General features: G+C 45.8%; 1 protein-coding gene across 1 annotated transcript; it reads left to right on the top strand.

The window, feature by feature from the left end:
• Window positions 1–2,580: 2,580 nt before the first annotated feature.
• Window positions 2,581–14,341, top strand: LOC115073346 (trophoblast glycoprotein-like). The gene is made up of 2 exons (XM_029571693.1): window positions 2,581–3,043; window positions 11,674–14,341. Exons 1-2 carry the CDS (start codon window positions 2,751–2,753, stop codon window positions 12,509–12,511), a joined length of 1,131 nt encoding a protein of 376 aa, XP_029427553.1. The 5' UTR covers window positions 2,581–2,750; the 3' UTR covers window positions 12,512–14,341.
• Window positions 14,342–24,665: the final 10,324 nt, after the last annotated feature.

Here is a 24,665-nt window from a genome sequence, read left to right as displayed (position 1 = left end):
CCCTCTCGCTCATACCTAGTTACAGCCTTGCTAGGAATGATTTCCAGTTTAGGACACTGCTCGCTAGCTAGAAACCAGATTAGCAGCGTAGTTAGTTGAATAGCTGACTTGTGAAGTCTTCCATGGACCCCTGGAGCTTGGCAGCTCTTTTTCAGACCTGCAGGCTGCACTGAGGAAGCTGCAGGCAGTGCTCATCCCTTTGGGAGCAGTGGATGTTTCCCAGGCCTGTGCCCATGGGCCGTAAAGGGATAGGAGCTGCAGGCTGCACTGAGGAAGCTGCAGGCAGTGCTCATCCCTTTGGGAGCAGTGGATGTTTCCCAGGCCTGAGCCCATGGGCCATAAAGGGATAGGAGCTGCAGGCTGCACTGAGGAAGCTGCAGGCAGTGCTCATCCCTTTGGGAGCAGTGGATGTTTCCCAGGCCTGAGCCCATGGGCCATAAAGGGATAGGAGCTGCAGGCTGCACTGGGAGGGAAGGGAGGCAGTGGGGGGCCTGGGGGCTCTTTTCATCCCACGGGCGTTGAGACTGGCAACAGGGGGTTAGAGGTGGAAATCTTTCGCTGTGACGTGTGCCGCCCCCAGATTTTTGCCACCCTAGGCAGAAGTCTAGTGTGCCTGCCCAGATATCCATTCCTGGCAGTAATCAATGCTAGCAAATAAATAAATACGGATAATTCACTTGGCAGGTAGAGCACAATAACAGCAGATGCCGCTAGAAGCAGTTCAGTTGGCTCATCGAGTCTGCCCTGTTACTCCTGGCCACAGTTTGACAGATGAGAAGCTTGGCCTCCAGGGCAGGTGCGAGGGTATTAGGCACCCCCCCCCTCCCCTGCTGCCGGCAGGATAGGCTCCGCTGCTGCCCCCAGGCCTCCTCCTGCAATGTTTCCACACCATCAAAGTGCGGTGAGTTTGCCTAATGGGAAGCCTTGGCCCTGTTGGCCTCTTGTAGGATATTTCTCCTGATTCACGTCAGTTTTTGCTTTACTCATGATTGCCATCCTGGGGAGATGTGCACACAACATACTATCCCCCTACCCCCATGTCTTTCCACCACGCTGTGTATTAGATAAGATTATGACAAAGCATGGCAGTTAAATCAATCATCAGGAGTCTTACCCTTTTTTCTTCTGAATTATAAGATATTATTATTATTGTTCAACCTCTTTGCTGACCAGGGCCTGGCTTGTTCTTATGTTCTTTAAATGCAGGCAAAGTTGTGTTTATTTAGATGGTTTGCCATAGTAAGCGAGTGGCATTCGTAAGGCAGGGCTTACTATTTATAACTTCCCATCAAGTGGGCCATGAGGGTATTAGAGCTTAAAATAGTAGCAAGAGAAAATCAATGCTCCATCCAGTACGCAGCTTGCACACTGCACTGACACAGGTGTGCATCGGTGCTCGCTCTTGCACCGTCTTTATTGGCTGCCTGCCTTCCTCCTACCGGGTTCAGACACTGAGCTGCACGTTTGGGTACCAAGGGACCCAGCACAGCCAAACCACATGACACAGACATGTAAGGTCCATCCACTCTGTCCGATTTGCTTCCTTTCCTAGTGCCCTAGTCCTCAGCCGATCTCTGTCTCTCCTGCTCTTTCCGCACAGCTGTGGCGCCAGTGGGGCAGGAGCCACCAGGGATGGCTCCTGCCTCTGGGACCCCATTGGGCCAAGGTAAGGTGTAGGGAGGAGGGACCCTGGAAGTGGGGCTCAGGGGGTGGAGAGGCTAGAAAGGCTCCCCTCCCCCTCCCTAAAACATAAATGAAATAAACTGAAATGAGCAACAAAGGAAAAAACATGGTTAGGTCCTTGGGTTTCATTTCACAGGGCTTCGGGTGCCGCATTTCTCCGAAATGCCTTTACCCTGGCCATGTCCTCTCGGAGGTAGGGCCTCCGGAGCAGGACCCAGAGCTCCTCACTAATGATTAGTATTACGTCCTCTTATCTACTTCTTATTAATTTATATTTTTACCATTATTATGTGGGGTCTGCAGGTAGTGATTTGTCTATTGCGGGTGAATTCAGATCCCTTAGAGCTTTGAATTTGTCATAGGTTTTGTATTATTTCACTTCAAATGTCCATTTTATTGGTTGTGCTCCTACCTCCGGCCTCTGGGAAAGGTGCTTAAAAGGAATGATAAATAAATGTCACTGCCTGGGCTCAGGCTCCTGCCCTGTCACATTCTTTTGCTATTTGGTGCACATCAGTATCTCAGGTCCCCCTCCCCCTGCATCCCCAAAGCGCAAGGCCAGGCTTTGCCTCGCAGCCCGAGGGCTCCTGCAGCTTGCTTAGATCACATCTGGGTATCACTGACATCCAGATGTGTGCACAGGTCCGGGACTCAGCGCTGTGGCCGGAGCCCTTGGGGGGCCGGCTTGACCCCAAGCCACACAAGTTGCTGGCCTTTGTAACCCATTTCTTGCTGAGGGCTGAGATTTGCCTGCGCGACCCCCGAGCCAGCTGCGGCGGTCCCTTTAAGGAGGCGGTGGCTGTACCCCAAGGCGGGAAAGTTCCCTCCCAGCGCCCTCCCGCTGCCTTCCCCTCTATTTAATCCCCCACTGTGCGTGCGAGTGAGCGCTGGGAGGGAAGGGGCTCCGCTAGCTTTTCCGTGCAATCCTGCCGCGTCCGAGGGAACAAAGCCCGGCTGCGGTTTGGGGTTTTTTTTCGCTCTTTAATTGATTGCATTGCATTTCCTTCCCATTAAAACAAAACTTTTTTTTTAATTTAATTTTAGTTTTTTTGTTTAACTCGGCCGCAATGTGGGATCTCTTACTGCTGGGGAAGCCCCGCTCCTGGGGTCCCCGGCAGCTCCTCTTCCTCTTCTTCCTCCTCCTCCCCCCGGCCCCCTGCCGGTCCTGCCCGCCCTCCTGCCAGTGCTCGGAAGCGGCCCGGACCGTGAAGTGCGTCCAGCGGGAGCTGAAGCGGGTCCCGGCCGATCTTCCCGCTTACACCCGGAACCTCTTCATCACCGGCAACAGCATCAGCCTGATCGGTCGGGGGGCTCTGCGAGGACTGCCCAACCTGGTCACCCTCTCCCTGGCGAACAACAGGTAAAACGCGTTCGGGGGTGGAACTGGAACCGGGGTCCGAGCACTGCAGGGCATCCTTTGTGGAGTTACTGCACTTGCTATTTCTTCCGATTGAGCTCGCACCTTTCCAAGGTGACTTACGATCGGCCAGCGGGCCACATCCCCTGCCCCGCAGGGCTTACAACCTTAAATGGGTACCTGATGCAACGGAAGGGGAATTGGCTGGCCCAGGGTCACAAGCAGTCGCTGAGAGAAGGGGATTTGAACCCTGGTTCTCTAACTCCTAGGGGCACTCGTACTCCACTACCAGGAGTCCCGGAAACGTCTGACCTGCCACGATCGGTGCACGGTAAATGAAAGCAGTTTTGTTTTTTCTTAAAGGGTAGTCCCTGCTTTTCTGTGCCGGTTACCCCAAATGAATGTGTAAATCTGAACAGTGTGTGCTTTGAATTTCACAAACTCCTTTCACTTTATATTGGCGTCGGGCGCACGGCACTTTTCAGACCATTCTGGCTTCCTAAATACGCGTAAACAGAAAAAAAAAGGTGGAAAATAATCCAAAATCTGGGTTTTCTTTGCACTTTCCAAGACTCGCGCAACCGCAGCCTCCTTGCACTTCGGAGAGTCCTGGGGGCTCCCCTCGGTTTCTGACTTTTGGGGGGGGGGGGGGCTCAGCGCCTCTGACTCCTGACAGGTGGATGATATTCATTATCCTCTGCTCGTGGCGCCAGGACTGCCTCGGGGGGCTGGGAGGAGGTGGGACGCCTTGGTTATTTATAAGCAGGTGGGATGCCTGGCTAGGAAGGAATATTTATTGGGGGCTGCTTTGCTGGGTGTGACTGGTAACGCAATGTATAAGAGATAGATTAGCCCTTTGAGGGTGTGAGGCCTTCCCTTGAGCTGAGGAGGGTTCCGTTCCTGCTTCTACCTCATTTGGAAAACTGTGGGCAGTTTTCTTATTCAAAAGGATATAAACCTTCAGCTACTGAAATGGTATCGCGCCAAAGATCTAAACATAATAATATACCCTGGCCTAGAGGGAAAGCCAGACAGGGGGAACAATGAAAGAGACGTGTAAATACCTAAAACAAGGGGTAGAGTCCGGAGTAACCGCAGGAGATATTTCTTTACAGCTGCATGGAAGGGCCTCCCTGTGCAGGTGGTAGAGACGGGGACGGGATCCGAATTCAGGACAGCGCAGGGGGTCTCTGAGGGAGGGATGAGAATTAGGGAGGTAGATGGGCCATGGGGTCGTCTTCTGCCTTTCTTCGCAGGACCAGAGGATATTAACCCCCTGCTCACCCAGCTCCGCTGGAAATACTGAACCACCTCGGGGCGAAGTTAAACAGAAAACCCACACCTTTCCTTACCTGGCCCCAGATCTGCAGGGTGGGATAAACCAGGGGAGGTGCGTGTGTGCGGTTTATTTTTCTCCCAAGGGCTCATGACAATTTTACTTTAAAAATCCTTGGAGTGAAAATTCAGCGCACGACAGCCCTGAGAGGAGGGAACAGCCTCCAGTTGAATTTTTTTTTTTTATAGCGAATAAAATCCCAAACAAACTTAGACTAAATCACAACTACATCAACCCAAGTTTATGTGAAGCCATTTCTATTCTCCAGTGATATTTGGCTCTGGACGCTGCCTGCCCGGCAGAGGAGGAGGAGGAGGAGAGGAGCAGCGCTGCCCCTGAGGTCCAGCCTCCTTGGGGATTTTGCTGGGGTATCTTAGATGAGATCCTCCTTGGGAGGGGACTGAACACAGCGCCCGCAATTACCGAACAATTCCCAATGGAAACCTTTCTTTTTTTATTTTTTCCCCAGTTCTGAAGTTGAGTGGGAAAGCGCTATTTCGGATGCTTACCTGCCTGAAAAGTGAAGGCTGTAGCAGGTTGACAAAGCGATTTTATTTTGGGAGGGTACTAGAAGGGTCTCCTATGTGCACCCCTATACCTAATGCAACCAGACCCCTCATGTAACGCAGGTCCGGGAAAGGGGCAGAGATTTATCTCCCTAAGTTCTCACATCCTTTTTTCTTGAAATGTCAATTCTTAGACTTGGGGAAAAATAAAGCTCAAAGAGTGCATAACATCGGACATCACAAGTGCTCAGGGCACAGGGACGCTCTGGCCTCCAGGGCAGCATGGGCTGAGCTGGCCCTTCGGTTGGATGGCGAAAAAGGCTTCAGTAAATGCAGCACTGGCAATATGTAAAGGTCCGAGGGAGTCTCTTCCAGCGAGCATTAGCATCCGCTAAAGACGAGTGCCCGAGATTCAGGCGGGTTTTATTGCCCTTCCTCGCAGAGCCTCCTCCCGGATCTTCTTCTCCTGGATCTGCTGCTGACCGGAACCTGGGGAAGGGTCATTAATAGCTGAACAGCACATGCCAGAGATGGGGGGGTCGTCTGAACCCAGGGCAATCAGTACTGCCCTGATATGCGCCTGCTGGCCCCTTGGGCTCTCCTATTCATCCCCCCCCCCTCATTTTCTTAAATTATACTTTCAAGATGCATGAAATTGTTAGGTATTTGCCCAAGCTCTCTCTGCCCGAGGAATGTACCCTTGAAATCTTCTTATCAAATGAGTGGTGAAGGAATCCGATTAGATATGAACTTCATCACAATCTCGGTCAGTCTGGTAGCATCTTTTTTTTAGTTTTGCATTTCGTTTTATAGAAAAAAAAATTACTAGATCTCCAGCAGAAAAAAAAGAGAAAACTTTAACTTCATGCCTGTACAGTTGTGCTGAATGTATCTGCCTTAAGAAAAGCAGTTTACAATTTCTTTATTCTCTAGCCCTGTAATTTCTAGATTAACTTTTATACAGAGCTGAATTTCTTCCTAATGTAAGTGTAATGACAATGCCCCCTCCTTCCTTTTTGAAGCAGGCATGGGGATTGACTTTATGATAGCCGGGGCCGTGCTATTAATAGAATCTGCACCCCGCTGCCAGATGACTTCTTATAGGTAAAGGTTTACAGTGCAGAGCCGATTCCAGCGGTTGGAATGCTGGGGCACAGCTGGAAAGAAAGGGGAGCGTCAGATCTGAGACCGGGAGATGTTGCCTACTCAGTACTGGGCTCTGGCCAGCATAAACCAGTTCTGTTTGACCTTAGGTTGTCGCAAGGACGCGCACGTGCTAAGGCTGTGGCCTTAGCCCTCCAGATTCTTTTGTTTAAACATGGGTTAAGGAGTCCGGCACACAGTTACATACATGGGTTAGGAGCCATGCACAACTGTACCTGAAGCAAGTTCCTTCCTTTAGGCTCTTAGCATGACTTGTTTCCAGCCCTCGAGGAAAGAAGCTACCTGTCAGGACCATAGCCACCCCCACTACCAGTCCCTTTCCCCAGAAACACCACGGCAGAGCTGCACCAGCTCTGATTTTCTTATTTAAACTGCAGCCATGTAGCTTGGTGTTTGCTGCTCAGCCCCCCCCCCCCCCGGTTCCAGTTGTGTTATTTAAGTAAGAGGAGGTCCAGCTGTAATTGGGTAATTATACAATCAATTTGTAAAGTGATATAGAAGAAGGAATGCATTAGTGGAAAACAAATGTCATGGGATGGAAGTAGAAAAGAAAATGTATATAATGTAAGACTGAATCACGTGTGCCCCTGTCCCACCCTCACCATGGGATCTTTGGATGCATTTTAGCTCTTATCCTATCCCTTGTGCGCATGCGAGTTCTGGAAGCAGACTTTTAACAAATAAACGCACATTTTAACCAGGTCCACGTGCAGGTCGTTATCCAAGCTCAGATGTTCTCTAGTCCACTGGGGACTGTTGCACCTGCCCATCCTGTGACGCAGGGGGAGGAAGAACGTTTTGTCTATTGCCCTAGCAGTGTCCAGAGCTCCCAGCTGCAGGGAGAGCCAAGCAATGGTTGGTGGGTTCCAGGCAGTCTGGTGGTCAGAAGTGTAAGGGTAAGAAACTTTGGATGTAAACTTAACAATTACCCACATTGGTTTCCTGTGTCCTGTTGCTGGCTAAATCTTCATTTACACGTTTAGAGAGCAGCAGCAGATTAATATTCTTCCAGACCACGGACCTGACTTAAAGAATGCACAGTCAGGGAGAGGGGGGCCACCCAAGTGAAGAGAGAGCTGTGGGAAGGAATGAGCCAGCAGGCTCCATGTTGGCAGCTCTCCTGGGCATCTGTTCCCTGGAGGTACTGCCGTACTGTGAGCCAGCACTGCTGCCACTGATCCCAAAAACACCAGCTCAAGCTTCAGTTCCACTTTAGGTTTGGATCTAAAATTGGATGATGTGTGTGGGGGGGTTAACCAGCTGAAATTATTCAGAGTTTTAGAAAACAAATAACATTTTGAAAGTTGGTTGTGCTCTTATTTTGGTAGCTTTTACAATCCTTTCATGAACTCCCATCTCTTTCCTCTGTGCCAGGGACCAGCAAACAGGATTTTAGCATGAAGCTAAGGTTTCCTGAATATATATAACCATAAACGTAAAAAAACAATTCAACAGGCTGGAGCAGGGCTTCCCAAACCTGTCCTGGGGACTCCACAGCCAGTCGGGGTTTCCGGATATCCATCATGAATATGCATGAGATACATTTCCATATCATGGAGGCACAGTATATGCAAATTCACCTCATACATATTCATAGTGGCTATCCGGCTGTGGAGTCCCCGGGACAGGTTTGGGAAGCCCTGGTCTGGAGGGATGAGTGGGGAGAGTTCCAACAAATTTAAAGAGGCTAGCAGCCACCTCTTAGAATGAACTAAGAAAAAAGATGGGATGGTAGGAACTGACCAGCGATTATCTTACTATAGACTATATATATTTATTTATTTTAAAATACCTCAAACCATGCAAATCAAAACTAACAACATTAAGTTTTAAATCCCACCTTACCAGTTTGCTCAAGGTCATGTACAAGAAGATATTACAAAAATATACAAATATAACTGTAACATAAGTAATACCTTTAAAATCGGCCCATAACCACGATGATGATAATACACGTAACACAATACAACCTTAAAAACTAGCCGCTTAAAAATAGCAGAAACCATAAAAATCACAAAATTGTAACAAGTAAATCAATTCCCTGTTTATAAAAAATCTCTTATTCAAATTTAAACAGTTTCCTCCTGCTACTTTGGACTTTGAGTTCAGTTGAAAGAAGCCTCTAACTAAGGGAACTGCAATGCTATAAACCTTGATTCTCCCTGTTCTAGGGTGGGGGAGGAGGGGTGTAGGTTAGGCTATCCAGGATGTATGCATCCCGAGACTGACCAAAAGATCCTCCTTTGTGCAATAGCAGAAGTTCCCTTTCCTTGGAAGCTGTGAACACTGCCTGCGTGTGCAGTATCTCTGGCTCCCAAGAAATAGAAGCTGGGCTCGGGTATCAAACCCAAATCTCCTGTAGAGCAGCGCACCTTACCACCACCAAACCATTGGGCTAACCCCACTGTGCTCCGCAGACTCCTCTACCCGGACTTCTGTTTGGAATAGATTTAGGACCTGGTTCATCAAGTGTATTTTACTATTTGGTGGCTAAGTTAGGCTGAAGGATCAGTAGGTTGGGTTTAAATTCCTTTCAACTTTCTTCCAGTACCATTTTATTTTTATTTTTTTTTAATATTATAAGACTCTGTAAAGCTGAGTGTAATGCTAGTACATAGCCTGACACATCTCCGATACCTACAGTAAACGAAAACCTTTCCACTGAATATGGGGGAAGCAGCTCTGGCCGCAAGTCTATACTGTAAGGCAGATTAGTCAGGCTGGTGACTGATAATTGTGCCTCTTGCTCTTACGGTCCAGGGGAATGGGGACTCAGAAGTTGCCTCCCTGTACTGCGGATGCCTCATTCTGAGCAGAGGCGTAGGGTGACTGCTGAAGTTGGTGGCCTGTCAGAAACTTTTCTGCTGCCATGTGATCAATTCTACGAGCTGCCTCCCCAGCCTGACATCATCAATAAAGGCCAAGCTCAAGGTGTCTCCTTTGACATGCTGACGCGATGATGCTGATGTCAGTCTGTGGGAGGTGGTAACTGATGCCAGCAGTTAGGGACAGCTCCTGGCAATCTGCTGCCGGAGGCGAGGAATGGGATAGGGTGAGGTACCCAAAAGGGATGCGCTCCCCAAGAGAGAGCCCACACCGGGCTCAGTAACAGCCACACAAACACCTTTTACTGCCAGAAATGTTTAGAAGTAACAGCTGGGAACTTCTGGTTTTCAGTCACCCTGAGGTTGCCGTGGATGGAGGGGAGCAGGAAACACAATGCACTTTCTCCTCTCTTCTTATTCCCCCTTCCCTCTCTCTCAGGTACACACACACACACACGCTGGCTCCTTTCCTTTCCTCTGTCGCTCCCACTCACTACCACGCAGAGTCTCTTCTCACTGGGGCGGGATGGGAACTCCTCCAGCACTGCTGCATAGGGCCAGTGCTTGCTCTTCTGCTTCCCTGTGTGAACAATTACCATGCTGGCCCCTCCTCCTCCTCCTGTTTATTTTGGGGGTATTTTTTAAACATTTAATTTGTATTCTTTTTCTAATCAGGGCCCGTGCAAGGGTATTAGCCCAGCCCTCTCCACACACAATTTAAATGTATGCATTTATAATACAAGGTTTTGCATGAAAAAGTGCAGTCTTTTGAAACAAATAATCTGAGGATTATTTGAAGGAGGTGGGTTGTCTGTGTCAGCAGGAGTAAGAAATGATTCCCTATAACAGAGGTGACTGCACACATATTTTCATGGAGATAGGGGCATTATCAGGTGATTGCAGGTTGTCGGGGCACATTAAGCTATATCCATTTTATCTATGAACTTGTAGTCCTGGTTTATGCAAGACAGTGTTTCTCAAACCTTAATAAAGGCAGTGCATTCAGATCTACACAGGGAGAATTTGAGGATATCATGGAAACCAGACTGGATAGGGGAGCATAGGGTTCTCCAGGACGAAGTACTGTATCACCTCAGGGACACAGCATGCTCGAGAGTTTTAATACCACACAGTAGGGCTAACTGATGGTTTTCTGTCTTCTGGGCCTGAACTTTCTTTTTTGATTTTTGTCTTGGCATCTCTGACCTTTTTCATAACCCTGTTTTGTGCAATAATGCTATATTAAAAAAAAAATGAAAGTGCACTCAGATTCTGTGGAAAACAAACCTTGCTAGTGATGATCCGAGAGGTAGACAGTCAAGACCTGCCTCGCCTTTGCAATGGTTGTATATTTTCTCCTTATAGCTTGTTTGATTGAAAATCAGCTTACATGCATAATGTCAGACCCCTCCCAGTAAATGCATTGGTGCAAAACACACAATTCTGTATCTTGTTGTATCCTTGGAAATTTGAAGGTCTTCCTAACCACTCGATATCTTCAGCTGATGGATAGGAAAATACCATCCTCATAGGCAGCGAGACAGCTGTACTATCCCATGCTGCTATATAAAATGATATGGAGCTTTCACACGTGGCACAAGCCCACAGATATAACCATACGTTCTTTGGCTCAGTTTTTTTTCTAACTTTGTCTGTAAATGATGACCCCATATCCTATTTCTAGAGTTGTTTCTTTTGTTCTAGGGCTGGTTCCCTCTAGCAGAAACTGAAATAGTTTACATGATTCAGGTGGAATCATGCAAGGAATCAAGGGCTGGTGAGCCCTTGAAGGGTTCTCCTGATGGCCTGCAGTGCCAAACGTTAAGTCAGGAAAGGGCTTTGTGTACTCGGGCTTTGTGGTTCACCTTGCACTTGTTGCAAATTGAACTTGATGTATGCAACATCTTCTTTTGTGCAAACTTTAAATGGAAGTTTTGTGCATGCTGAACGTGGGCAGATTTTTAAAAGCAGTTCCTTTTCTGGTCTGGAGGAGGCACCATGATAGGATTCTTTACCAGTCAGTTCTTTACATTTTCCCATTGTCAGTTTCTTTGTGATTGATTTATGGATCTCAAATACTTGGGTTTAAAAAAAACCAACCCAAAAAAAACAAAAACAAAAAAAGGCCAACAGGGTTTTTGACATTCGCTTTACTTTCAAAGTCTGACTTTTTGGTGGAGAAGATGGGCTCTTTGCTTATTATTACATCATAATAATAATAACCTGTAGTCAATAACGCAGACATCACTCAGTTATTCCAAGATTCAGATGGTATTTGTAAAGGTAGGGGAGGGGATGGCAGATGAGGTGGGGGAGGAGCATTCTCTGTTGCTAAGGGTTTTAGTAAGGAGAGGAATGGATAGAATAGGGAATTTCATCTCATGCATAGAGAGTAAGAGCAGAGACGTATAGGATCTATAGACACTGTTATGAGTGGTAGTTGTGACTTGAGTCTGGAAGGCTGAGTACCACAGAGGTTGATTTTAGATGCTTTTTGAAACTTTTTTTTGTGAGCAGCGCTAGAGGGCAGGAAACCATAGCAGTATGCTGCTGTCAGGTAAGACTTTCAGAGATGGCCCCAATGCAGGGGCTCCACCTTAGAAGTGGCTCTAAGTGGGAACCTCTTTCCTTGGACCCTTCCTGCAATGCAGGGACTGTTTGGGTGGAGTTTGTACCGACTGCTTCCTTCATGATGGGTTTTTTTCCCCTGCACTAAGTTGAGTGTTCTTGGTTATTCTGCATATGTGCTGAAACATTTTGCTGTCCATATTCATTTTCTTCCCCTCCTCTCTGTTTTTCCAGGATTAATACCCTAGAGATGCAGGCATTCTCCTCCCTGCCCAACTTGCGCTACCTTGACCTCAGTAATAATTTCCTGACCACTGTCCACCCCAATGCTTTCAGCACTGGGAACAACTCCATCCAGGAGCTGAACCTGAGCCATTCCCTCTATAATTCCTCTGTTATCCAGCAGTTGGCAGATGCGATCTCCAATGGAGGCTTCCACCACTTGTCCAAACTGGAAATGACTGACAATGGTATCGTCTCTCTGCCCTATGGAATGTTTTTTGGGCTTTCTAGCCTGCGGCAACTTGACCTGAAAAACAATTCACTGGTGGACATTAAGAACTCCACATTTGCCAGCCTTAACCTTGAGAGGCTTGACTTGACTTTGAATGCCATCAAGACACTAAGAATGGATGCCCTGACTGAGATGGGGAAGCAGACAAGTCTTCACCTTTTCCTGAAGGACAACCCCTTTGTTTGCAACTGTGATATTGAGGACCTGGTGGAATGGCTGAACACCAGCAACAAGGTGGTTGATGTGGAGAAACTGACTTGTGTCTTCCCCCAGGATCTTCAAAATGCATCATTAGTTTCCCTTCAGGAGACTGTTTTGGGTTGCCATGCCAATCAAGACCATCAGAATACATTGCAGACCTCATATGTCTTTCTGGGTGTGGTTCTGGGTTTTGTAGGTGTGGTCTTCCTGTTTGTTCTCTACCTGAACCGCAAGGGGATCAAGATGTGGATAAATAACATGAGGGATGCCTGCCGGGATCTAATGGAAGGATACCATTATCGCTATGAGATTGACTCTGACCCACGAGTCACACGAGTTGCTACTTCAGATGTTTGACGCCTATAGGACCAATTTAGGACTTCTTGAGGAACTGAAGGAGAGAGCCTTTGTGTTTCTGGTCTGGTGCTACCAATTCTTAGAAATTAATCTTGTTGCCAAAGTCATCCTCAGAGTTTGAAGAACTCTCATGTATCCTAATAGGACTTAGGAAGGAAGAGAAGCCCAATAGTGATAGGAAGTTTTAATGGTATCTTGCACTAGTAATATTTTAATTCCAAAAAGGTCATCGTTGTCCATTGGTTCCTATAACATGTAGAAAGTACCTGGACTTATCAAATTCTCAGTCCATGTGCTTTCTAGAGGGTTGATGGATCAAAGAGGTTTTGTTGGGCTTGGCCCAGATTTCTGGACTTTTATATTCATTCTAACAGCTCTAAGACAGTTGTCTCTGGTTTCAGAAGCCAAGTGGTTCCTGGTATTTCAGAATGCACCTATTGGTTTGTCAAGAAGTTTTCCAACCGGAGAAAAGCTAAGAGATGGAAGTGTCTCCCTAAATAAGAGAAGCTCTATTGATTATAGAAAAGCAAGTATTCTGCAGTCTTGAGGATGCAGCAGAGATGCGGCTTGGCATTGTTCCTCACAAGCACCTCAGAGAGCAGAATATGCTTAAAATGCTGCCTGTAGCAGGGTGACATGGAATTGGCCCTACCACTCTTCCTGTCCTTCTACCTCTGGTCTGGTCTGGTACTGGCACCTCCCAGGACTATGAACTAAGAATAAGGAGTTTTGGTTTTAATAAGGTTTGCAGGAACTTCAACTAGAGCTCCTTAAGGAAATTCCTAAGATAAACTTGAACTGTAGGCAGTCTCGCCTGATGCAAAACTCAAATTGCTGCCTCTTCAGGCACTTTGCTGAAGATTTGTGCTTTTGCAGTATCAAGGGTGGGGAAATGTCCTGTTTTGTAAGTCTCTTCTGGCCACCCTTGACTTTCTCTTTTTTTTTTTTTTTTATAAAATTGTGAATATTTGTACAAGATTTTAAAAAGAATGTATCAAACATGCATGGGAAATGATATACTGAATGCTATGCATATCTCCTGCCTGGAATAACACTTTACTTACTTGTGCATGCACTGTATACTCAAATGCAGTCTGCTCACTATACACACACAGGGTATATATGCATGCTTAATGCAGTGTACAGACACTAACTGACCACTCTACACCCACTAAGTGCCTATGCTCTGCATACTATATTGTGTACATTCAGGTCTTTCTACACCCATACATCATATAAATAATTACTGCATTTTACAAACACAGTAAAGGCTCACTCACATTTGCATGCAGGGCTGCATATTTGCACATTGCAATCAGGTCTAGTGTTAGATACATTGGATCCCTGGGCAGAAACTAAGTAGTAGGCCCAATCAGTGCCAGGTGGAGCTGTGCCTCAGTGACAGCTTGGCTTGGCCAATGGGGGGTCCCTTGTAGTCCTGGGGCCACAGGTTATTGATCTGCCTGGGCTTCCCTGGCCCTGACTGCAATGTAACCACAAGCTGCTCATGTGCATACAATAAGGTACACACTAAACTGATCTACTAAACCCACTGTTCTGTGAATACAGTTTGCTCTACCAGTGTATGTAATGTATACATTGTACCATGTACAGTCCCTTATTGATATCCCACATGTGTATACAAACTGTGTGCATGTATGCACAGACAATACTTCCTAAATTACTGCGCAGCTAAAAAATAGACCTAGAAATAGCATGAGTAATACCTGATACATGAGCCTGCGAAAGTTGGACTAGTAGATTAATTTTTGGAATTTAGTTTTTTTTGAGGGGAGTGGGCGGTCTTTTGGGTCCTTGCATGTCCTATATGCTGAATGATGTCTGTTCATTACTCCTGTATCTGACCTGATCAGGTCATTCCTCCGGGGGGAGGTGGGAGGGTAAGGAACAAGGTGGTGGTTACCATGAAATTAAACTGTTCCTCAATTTGAAATCTCTGCGGCAGTATTTTTTTATTATTATTTCCCAGTAGATCACCTTTCTTTTCTTTGGGCTCCTAAGCCTATGTGCTGCATGCTCCCTTCCAGGGGGACAAGTGACCGTAATTAATTTCTAGGATGACTTCTTGACTCAGATTCCAATACCAGAAGGGGATGGCCGAGATGCCACTTCTCAGGCATCTCCTACAAACGCAGGCTGTTTATAGGAGAGCTGTCAAAATAGGATATACTCTTCACATTCTGCAAGGTTCAGCTCTGGCTCCTGCATTCTTCTGTTTAGCACTGGGCGGACAGCATAACTGATTGATTCAACTTAAGAACAACAACATCCCTCCTGCACGGGGTCTTACCAAAGGCCGTTCAGCTTGGCTTCCTTCCTTGGACATTGGCAAACAGCCTGCGTTTATAGGAGAAGCCTGAGAAGTGGCATCTTGGCCATCCCTTTCTGGTTGGCATCATTCTTGGGATGCATCCTTGACTTACATAGTTCAAGATTGATTGCTCGATCTTCCAGAAATTTGGCTGTGAATTAGTTATAGTATTTGCCTCTAAGTCCTATAGCATTGGTTCCCACTGCTGATGTTTAGGTTCGTGTTTCTTGTGCTCTATAATTGTCTGGTGAGTAATTGCCTGCTTATGGTGCCCAAAATGCATTCTGTGTAGTTTAGTCAGCCAGAATTATTCAGCTATATTTAATCTCACATCCACCTTTTTCACTTGCATCATGTCAGCTGCGCAAGGTCTGGAGTTGGAATCCTGCCTCTTTCTGTTCCCTGATGAGGAAAGAACACTGCGCAGGCTTCCAAAGCTAGGTTAGCTCTGCAGTAGCTGAGTAAGGCATGCACTCTGGCACTAACCTTGCTGGCTTTCCGGGTGTGGCTCAGGGTTCGCACATTGGGCTTGTTTGCATTGCTTTTGCACAACGGGTCCCATCTGACTCTTACAAAACAGAGAGATTTTTCATTTTAAAAGAAACAGGTTGAAGAGAAAAAGTGTATGTACTAATGGGTCTGTCTACTTGGGAGCTAAAATTAATTTGGAAATGTTGCTATAGTAACGGTACTCAGCTCTTGGCTTTGTGGCATTTCCTTTTTAGATCAACTTTCCTGAAAACCAGGTACCTAGCACCAGCTGCTTGGTTGCTTTCACACCTGTCCACATGACCACATTTTCAGGGTATCCTCAAATGAATGAGAAATGCTGGTACACACCTGGTCCCAGAACTGGGCTGCTCTGTATGTTCTGTGTCCCCGCCTAGGAGCCAACTTTTCAAAATGATTGGGGAATGCCAAACTCAACACAAATTACCCCTCCCTGGATACAATAAGAGCGTTTGTTCAATCCCAGGGAGGTGATCAAGCACCAGCAGAGTTGGTTCCTTTGGTCAGGGAAGGCATGAGGTGGGAATGCTGTGTGAAGAGTTTGTGGCTCGGAGACTTGTAGCTGTGCTTTTCAGCAATCTTAAAAGCTGAGCAACAGATGAATGAAAATCCCCAGAAGCTTGCTTGCACTCCTCTAGTTTAAGCTCATGGTGTGTGTTTTACGCTGATTTCCGGCTCCCCCCATATAGTGAAACTTGTACTGAAGATGACAGTGGCCCCTGTGTTGTGTATAGAGAAATTCTAACTAAGCACTATAACATGAACTGGGTGCAGGAAACTTCTTGGTACCCATTGGTGCCTGAGCACCCCAACAATGAGAGAACTCTTTCACAGTACTGAGTTTTGCAAAGCTGGCTCCTATGTTTGTATCCCCTCCCCCCTCCGCCGGTGCGAGGATTCCAGAAGGACAGGGACTCCTATAAGAGAGGGCACAGATCGCAACCTTCTTACCCTGCCGGCCTGCAACAGCTAGAGCAGGGTTGAAGACGTGGGCGCCTGTTTGGCCATTAGCAACGGGAGTACAGTAATTTCTGACAGGGCGAATGTTAGTGCTGAGGGTTATATTAGCATATTCCTGTATTCAGTTATAATTGCACATTTAAAGTCTTTAAAAAGGTGCCTGGAGACAGGAACTTGTGTATATAGAACCTCCTGAGCTCAAGTAATGTCTCTGGTTACAATGAACAATGTAAGATGCTTTGTTATATTTCACTAATTCATGTACAATTAATTGAGAAATGGGCAGGGTATACTAAATCCCCTCTAGAGGTGGGAGATGAGAATTACAGCAGCTGAAGGTTTTAATCAGCAGGCATGGATCCTTGTGGATAACGGGTGGAGTTCCTGAATGATCGCTGCTTCTGCTCCTGCTTGAAATGCTTGCTAGGACTGCTGGTATTACTAAAAGGAGGTTCCTCCTGTGTTAAAGGTGCAGATGGATTGGTGTCCTGACCCAGGCCTCCAAATTCAACCAGCCACACCATGCACTGGTAGCTGATGGTAGAAAGGACTTAAGTGAACAATGAGCAACCTGCGAGCCCCAAAACTCTCAAATGACAGAACCAAAGCCCACCAAAGTGGAACAGTCCAATCTAACCAGCTCCCACCTTTCAGTACCTGAATTAGCTATGTACTGTTAAGAATAGCATCCACCCTGCTGCCCCCTACACTGGCATCAAAATGGGGGCTACTGTACTCCTTGGTCCTTTGCATGGAGGTAGTGCTAGGAGACCACTGGCTCTGGAGAAGCTGCTAATGAAGGGATTGCGTGATATAATGACAGGACCATTTGAAAGGCTCCCTCTGCTGAGAAGTTACTCATAAGTTGTCTTTATGCTTTTCCTGTCATGAGCAGCATCCCAACATGCAGATGCTCACTACCTCTCTTCTTTAGTTAACTCATCTATAAAATGGTAGATACAGCAGGCAAGAGGGTGGGGACCTCTCCTCTTGTGGGATGCTTGGCAGAGGGGCATAATGAGCAGAAAAAAATGGCCGCCATTCTAAAGAGTTCCTTGCTATCGCTATCAAGAGCTGACATTTTACCTTGGAGAGAAATGGAAGAATGATGGGGGGCGTGACCGAGCCAGGCACTACTGTCCTGCCTGGGCCGCTGGTACAGAGAGAACCTAGTCATGTTATCCTCGAGCAGGCTTTCCAACATCTCTGTAGTAGAAGGGGTCGCATTGTAAGCATAGTTATTATAGGGTTACTAAATGGCTCCAGGTCCTCCAGGAAAGCCTGAGTCAGGCCTGGTTTTGCTCCACTGAATACACTGGGCAACAAATTTTCACAAAAGTCATGTTACGGAAATGAAATTATTCAATTTTTATACATTTCTATGTGCTAAACATGAATGTGACACTGAAAATGCAAAATTGGCTCTAGTTTTTTTTGTAATATGCAATAATATAATTACATCTTGAACTGTATGCCAATAGTAGACCTACGGTTAATACCGTTTGAAAAATGAAGTCATAGACTACGTCTTAGATTTCTTTGCTTGTCTCTTGTACACCTGCTCGGGAGCATCTCTGCGGAGTGTCCAGCAGTAGTCAGCCAGCATGAATATTTCAAATGCTCACCCTTTCTGACTGGGCTTCATATAGTACACTGCTGACGTCAGCTTACTCAGCAGCAGCATGGCAGTAGAACTGCATTGCATCAGAAAATGATGTAATAAACTCTGGATGATGTGTGCATGATGGTATTATGCAATATGATGCAATATTACATCATTCTAGGCTTATTTACAGTCCTGGATAAATTTACATGACTAAACATAGAAAGTGAACTATATTAAATATCTTCAAAACGAGAGCCAATAAAAACTTTTCATGGTCATATTCGTGTTCAGCACATCAAGATACTAAAGAGTAGGACCTTTTTAGGTCTGTAACACTTTCATTGTTGCCCAGTGATACATGAACTTATAGTTCTGACTTCTAAGAAAATCTGACTGCAACAGGACACTATCAGGGCCTACTCAATCTGTTCTTTATGACCTAAAGCCTTCTGATAACCCTACTTTAAGATCAATCTCTTTTTATGCATCATTGACCTCATTTATTTAATTGGTATCAGCCTTTTAGACTTTTCCATTCTATCCCACCCCCACCTCCAAAATCCAGGTAAGCTTTAAAAATATACATTAAAATCTTTTTTGTAGTAACATCCCTTATTCACACCATCAACTGAGGAAGGGACCTAAATAGTCCCTAAAGCCAGATGTTAGCCTTAAAAAGCTTATCTCCTCCCTACCCAACTGCTAAGTTTTGTTTTGAGGGGGTAGGTTTAGCTAAGTTGGAAACTTCACTCATTTTACAATAAGTTGCTTTAAAGGGAGTGAAACAGAGGGACAGGATAGATGGGGCAAACAAGAATTTGTTGCCAGGGGATGTGGTCCGTGCAGTTAGTGTAGCTGGGTTTAAAAAAAGATTGGATAAGTTCTTGGAGGAGAAGTCCATTACCTGCTATTAATTATTAAGTTCTCTGTATTTGACTATGGAAATATTTTTTCCTGCTTTTTCTGTTTTATGTAAACCGGTATGATTTGCATTTTAATGTAAGAATGTCGGTATATAAAAATTATAAATAAATAAATAATTAAGTTGACTTAGAGAATAGCCACTGCTATTACTAGCAAGGGTAACATGGAATAGACTTAGTTTTTGGGAACTTGCCAGGTTCTTATGGCCTGGATCGACCACTGTTGGAGACAGGATGCTGGGCTTGTTGGACCCTTGGTCTGACCCAGTATGGCATGTTCTTATGAGTAGTAAGAGAGACAAGGCAGGGGAAGACTGACATGGCAGACAGCAAAGGTTGGAAAGTGATAAGTAAATAAATATTCCATCCTCAGCCTCTCACTCCATCATTGGCTGAGGATGGAATAACCTCTGCAATTACCGGACACATGTCACAAGGTTGTCACATCCAGGTCTGCTCCTATTAGATGTCTTTGACATGTGAGTGTCTCCAAATGGTTTTGATTTGCACTTCCTGTGACGGGAATGAACCTCCTTCTCAAGCTAGGGCATGTTGGGAATCATCTCACTCTTTCACATTCACTCATCGTGTCGTCTTTCTTATTCCTCGCAGAGTGCCAGAGACTTCCTGCTGCAGTTATGTGTGGAGGTGCATGGAAGTGGTAACCTGACCAGTACAATTAGGGCTGTTTCTTTCTCTTTCTGACGCGTTTTGCTGGTCTCTGATTACAGTTCTTAGTACATAATGGCTTTCTGTCTCTCCATACCTGGATCAGAATAGCTGCTTGATACTGACACTTTTATTAGCAATGCTGTTTTTGTGTTTTTCTCCTTTTACTATTATGCCTGGTTTTCTGGCATTGAGAATATTTTTATCAGTTGGTATAGAAATGCCCCCACAATATCTTTATTTTCTGAAATTCTGTCAGGGTTGTGATCTCTGTGTTTTTCTGATTCTGTGCTGTTAGTGCTTACAGAATTTGCAGGGGATGGACTGTGCTACCTGATTTGTGACTTTCTGTATCCAGGCCTTCTGACACCGGCACGTTGTATTCAGCCAAGAAACTGGAACTCATCTATGGGGGCAAGGGGGGTGCAGGGTGGGAAAGGAGGAACTCTGGTGTCCATGCTGCAAATAAACTTCCTCACGGGGTCCAAGTTTAGGCTGCAATCCCTAGAATGATCATTTCACCTCTCCCCAGAAATTACACTGTCCTGCAGCCTACCTAAGATGGGTGGTGACACTGGATTATCGGGTAACCCCCCCTTCCCCTCTGGAATCAAACTTGACTTCAGAGAGAGAGAGTGCCAAACTCATTTCACTTGTCTGCCTCTTAACGTGGTCCATGCAAATTAAACTGCACAGAAGTTTGGTGTAATTAGTTGTAGAAAGCTTCTGGTCCCAGGCCCTGGGCTGATGATGCTGTCCTGCTGCTGCTCTGTGCTGAGGTGTAACCCCCTCCCCCTCCCCTCTCCACACATATCACAGTTTTTTTTCCTTTCTATAAAAACACATGGACGTGCAGTCTGCCTTTCCCAAGATCATTCTAGCATGGTAAAGTCTCCGTGCGGATACTCGTTCTCTCTGTCTCTGTGTGCTTTGATTGATTATGCAGTCCAGGCCCGGCTGCTCTGCTCATTTGCAGATAAAAGCTGGGTTTTTTTTTTCTTTCCTCTCCCTGCTCTGCACTCCCCTCCCTCATCCTTTATATCACCTTGCACTATGTAAAGCATTCCTGGGTGCAGAATGAAAGGTTCCTCAAACTGAAACCTTGGTAAAATTGGGCTGGATGTGGGAAGGGAAACTTTCAAAACCATTGACAGGGCTCCACCTCTGTAAAGTGGCCAGCCCATGCAGCTAAAAGTCAATGCATGGCTTTAGTCGCATTGATAGGGGCAAATATAGGCCAGGGGAGCAAGATGACACTTTCAAAGCTTTGCGCGGACCTTTTCCGGCAAAACTTCACCCGCAAGAAGAACGGGTGCAAGCACCTGCCTGTGCTTTGTCCCCATGGCAATTTATCAAAGTGAAAGTCTGCATGCAGTCTCCCTTTTAAAACTGATGCAAAAGCCATGGGTAAAGACTAACTGTGGACATTCACCCACTCGGCTACCTGCACTGGGGCGGCGTTTTCAATGCGTCCGTGGGAAATAGGCTCCATTCTCCGCTATCTGCACCCATCTCCCTGCGTTTCCTGCAGTTCTCCTGGCTCTGGGGCTATATTTGGCTCTTCCTTTTCAATACAAGCAGGGTAGGGAAGGGGAGAAGGTGCATTTGACTCCAGACCTGCATGCTTCTCCTGTCTTAGGATATATTCATTCGGATTTCTCTTATGCCATAGATATGAAATCGGAGGGAGCGAGGCTCAAATAAATTGAGGAACTCCTTCACTGAGAAGGTAATGGACACCTGGACCAGACTTCCAGCAGAGGAGGTAGGGGCTAAAAGGGAGGCAGAACTCAAGCTTGCATTGGACAGATGGAAAGGGAGGGAGGAAACCACAGAGTAAGACCTGTGACAGCACAACAGAAGGTACAAATAGGCAGGCTGCATTAGATCAGACACTCCTAATCTGCTGCTGGACCTTTTTTAGATATAAAATTGTTTTTTTTATTTGTTCATTAGATAAGCTTAAGGAAGCATTAAATGCATCTCTGGTAAACAGGATTTAAAGTCCTTTGTTTGATTTCAGAGCTATAAGCTACGGTCCGTATTTGGAGTAAAGCAACAATATGAATCGTCTGATCCTAAGAGCAGCATTTGCAGTGCCTGGTTACATCACAAACGGACCCAAATTTAGACCAAGGTACCAGGACACCCAAGAACCTGCTTCTGCCTGAGTTAGGACTCTGCTCTAGTGCCGCTTCAAAGGTGGCCCCACTGCGGCACGCTGACCCCTGCTTCCTGACCCCTGGGGAGAGGAAGAATATCCTCCCCTCAATACCAGTCCTACCTGTAGCTGCCAACATCTGCAGCCCGGATCATAAAGGCACTCGATAGTGCCAGATAGCAGGAGCTGGATAGAACCGCATCAGACACTAATGCAACATCTCTTTTAAACAAAAAGGGGCTGTAAAAGGGTTTCTGATAGAAACATTGTTTCCAATCGACTTGCTTTTAATGAAAGAAAGTGGGTCCAGAATTAGGGTAACTTGTAGTTTTCCACTTTGGGGTTCTCTCATCCTCATGAGTGTTAATATCATTTATCTATCTATCAGACCCATGGTGTCTCTCTCTCTCCCCTCCCCCCCCCCCCCCATTTGTCTGCCTGCATCATCACATTCCCTCCTTTTCTCTCTGCAGCACTGTACAAATGCATATGAAAGATAGTCCCTGCTCCATAAAGCTTACAGACAAACATGCAGGGCCAAAGAGACTTTTGAAATTTCATTTATGTAAAAAAAAAAAAAAAAAGGTTAAAACCAATAAGACTGTGAGCAGGATCATTAAGAGGTTAAGCGTTAAAAGCAGCTTAAAAAAGGTGGGATTTTAGACTGGATTTGAAGGAGGCAGGAGTGCGAGCATGCTGACTCAAGAAGTCTATTCCAAGCCTATGGTGCAGTCAGGTGGAAAGCATGGAGTGGGCGCTGAAGGAGAAGGGCATAGATCCGAGCAGGGCTCCACCACTTCTTTTCAGATTTAAGGGCAAGAGCAGCAGGGGTTGGAGCCTGGAGCAGGCACTCTGCTCCCTAATTCAGCCCTTGCTCTGCCCCCTCCCCTCCTATTGTGCAGAGACCAAGCAGAGTGTGATCCTGCAGCCTAAAGAACAAAAACAAAAGGGTTGACTTAGCACAAGTTTGAAATTTGTGAGCTGTAATACCAATCATCAAGGCTTTAACTCTGGCGACTACCCTACTGCTCACACGTCTCAAACTTCTGCTAAATCAATGCTACCCAGGCTTTAACTTCTGAAAGAACAATCTAGAATGGTGTTCTGCTACCTTTTGTACAGGACCTGAGGCAGTGGAGCAGTATAAATCAGTTCTGCTGGGTGCTGACCAGCCAGGGACTGAGCACTGGGCTAAGGAGGAGGAAGAGGGGGTCCAAGTATGGGTCTAGAAGTGGGGGTTTAGGTGTGTTTGGGTGACAGAATCCTTGCCCCACCTTATGCTCTTATGTTGCACACGTGGCACCTGTCCAGATCCCCTCCTCTTCCTCATCAAGCTCCACAGCTCCACTTTGTTTTTATCTACAAATTGAGCCCTGGATAAGAGTGACTTGCCAGATGAGCAGAGTTCACAAAGAGGGGTGTAGGAAGAGGGGGGAAAAATGATACAGCTCTCTAGAACTGAATGATAAGACTTCTCTCTCCATTCAGCTGCCTTGACACGTGGGTTTTTTCTATTGGACAGGAATAGCTGATAAACTTTCCTAGAAGTCATTCTCTCTCATCAGTGGGGAATGAGAGGTGGTATTCCAGCATGTCCCTCAGAAATAAAGGGAGAAAGGACAGGCACCAGGCAAGTTTTGGGGAGTCCTAGGGACTCGGACCCTGTCCTCTTTCATGGTGGCAGAGGATCTGTCATCTTTGTGCTGTTCTTATAAGGAGCTTAGGCTGAGTCCAACTTCTCAAGGGCGCACTCTAGTGGTCATAGATGTGAAAGCTGATAGAAATATTAAGTCAATTATTGAAACAATGGGTTATAGTAAATTCTACATAATAATTTGCATTTCTCTAATGATTTCCATCTTCCCAGGACCTGAACATGCTTTCTACAGTCTTATCTGGGGGAAGAGTGTGGTAGTAAAGGGGCTGTACCCCATGGCAGCAGCTCTTCCTATACTCAGCTTGGTATGGACCATGTTTCCCCCTACAGAAGGGAGTCTGTGCATAGCATTGAGAGAATAACCCTTCAGGGCAGAGATTTCTGGGATACTTTATTCTCCTTCTCTCAGGACCTAAAGTGTTATAAACATAGGAATATTTTACTGAAAGTTAATAATCATGTATTTTCTTTCCCTGGAGTTGCCCGAACTGCCTCTTCGCGCCCTTCATGTCTCTTCTTTTCTGTTTATCTGTTTCAGCAATAATTTATTTAATAATTTGTTTAACTGTTTCAGCAATTATTGATTTAATAATTTGTTCTAATTGTTCCCTAATTGTTTTAATTGTTTTATCTGTTCAATGTAAACCGCCTTCCAGGTGATAGTTAGTTATTTCCTTGTAAACCGGAGTGATATGTATATTATACAGGAACTTCCGGTATAGAAAAGCCAAAAATAAATAAATAAATAAATAAATAAATAAATAAATATTGCAGCAGAAAAAGACGGCAGTGCGTTTCTAGTCTGCCCACCTGCCCAGTTAGGTTAGCTTTACAATTCCCATCACTCTCTGAGATCCCCTGTGTTATCTCATGCTTTCTTGTCTCTACCACCTACACTGGGAGTTAATTCCATGCATCCACCACCCTCTCTGTAAATAAATATTTTCTTAGCTTTCCCCCTCATCCCATGATCTCCTCGTTCTAGATCCTCCTTTTTTTTTTTTTTTTTTTTGAAAGAGGCTTAACTCCTGTGCAGGTAAACCTTGGAGGTGTTTACAGTAAATGTCTCTATCACCTCCCCTCTCTAGGTTACACATGTTGTCCTTAAACCATCAAAAATAAAAAGCCACAAGTGGTCATCGAACCCTTTTATCGGATTAGTGTAATCTGTTTCTGACTGACCTTAACAGGTCGTTGCCACCTATGTAGGTGGTGATCCCAGATACCTTGTATTATTAGGGTCCTTTCCTACAGCTTGTTGGACCTTTATTTGTAGGTTTCGCAGAAGGGAGATTCTCGGCTGATGTTTCTGAGATCAGATTGAAGAAAGCTGATT

The sequence above is a fragment of the Rhinatrema bivittatum genome, chromosome 11 (assembly GCF_901001135.1).
Source record: "Rhinatrema bivittatum chromosome 11, aRhiBiv1.1, whole genome shotgun sequence".
NCBI classification, from domain to species: Eukaryota; Metazoa; Chordata; class Amphibia; order Gymnophiona; family Rhinatrematidae; genus Rhinatrema; species Rhinatrema bivittatum.
The sequence above is the reverse complement of the archived record's forward strand: the minus strand, read 5'-3'. Positions and strand labels throughout refer to the sequence as shown.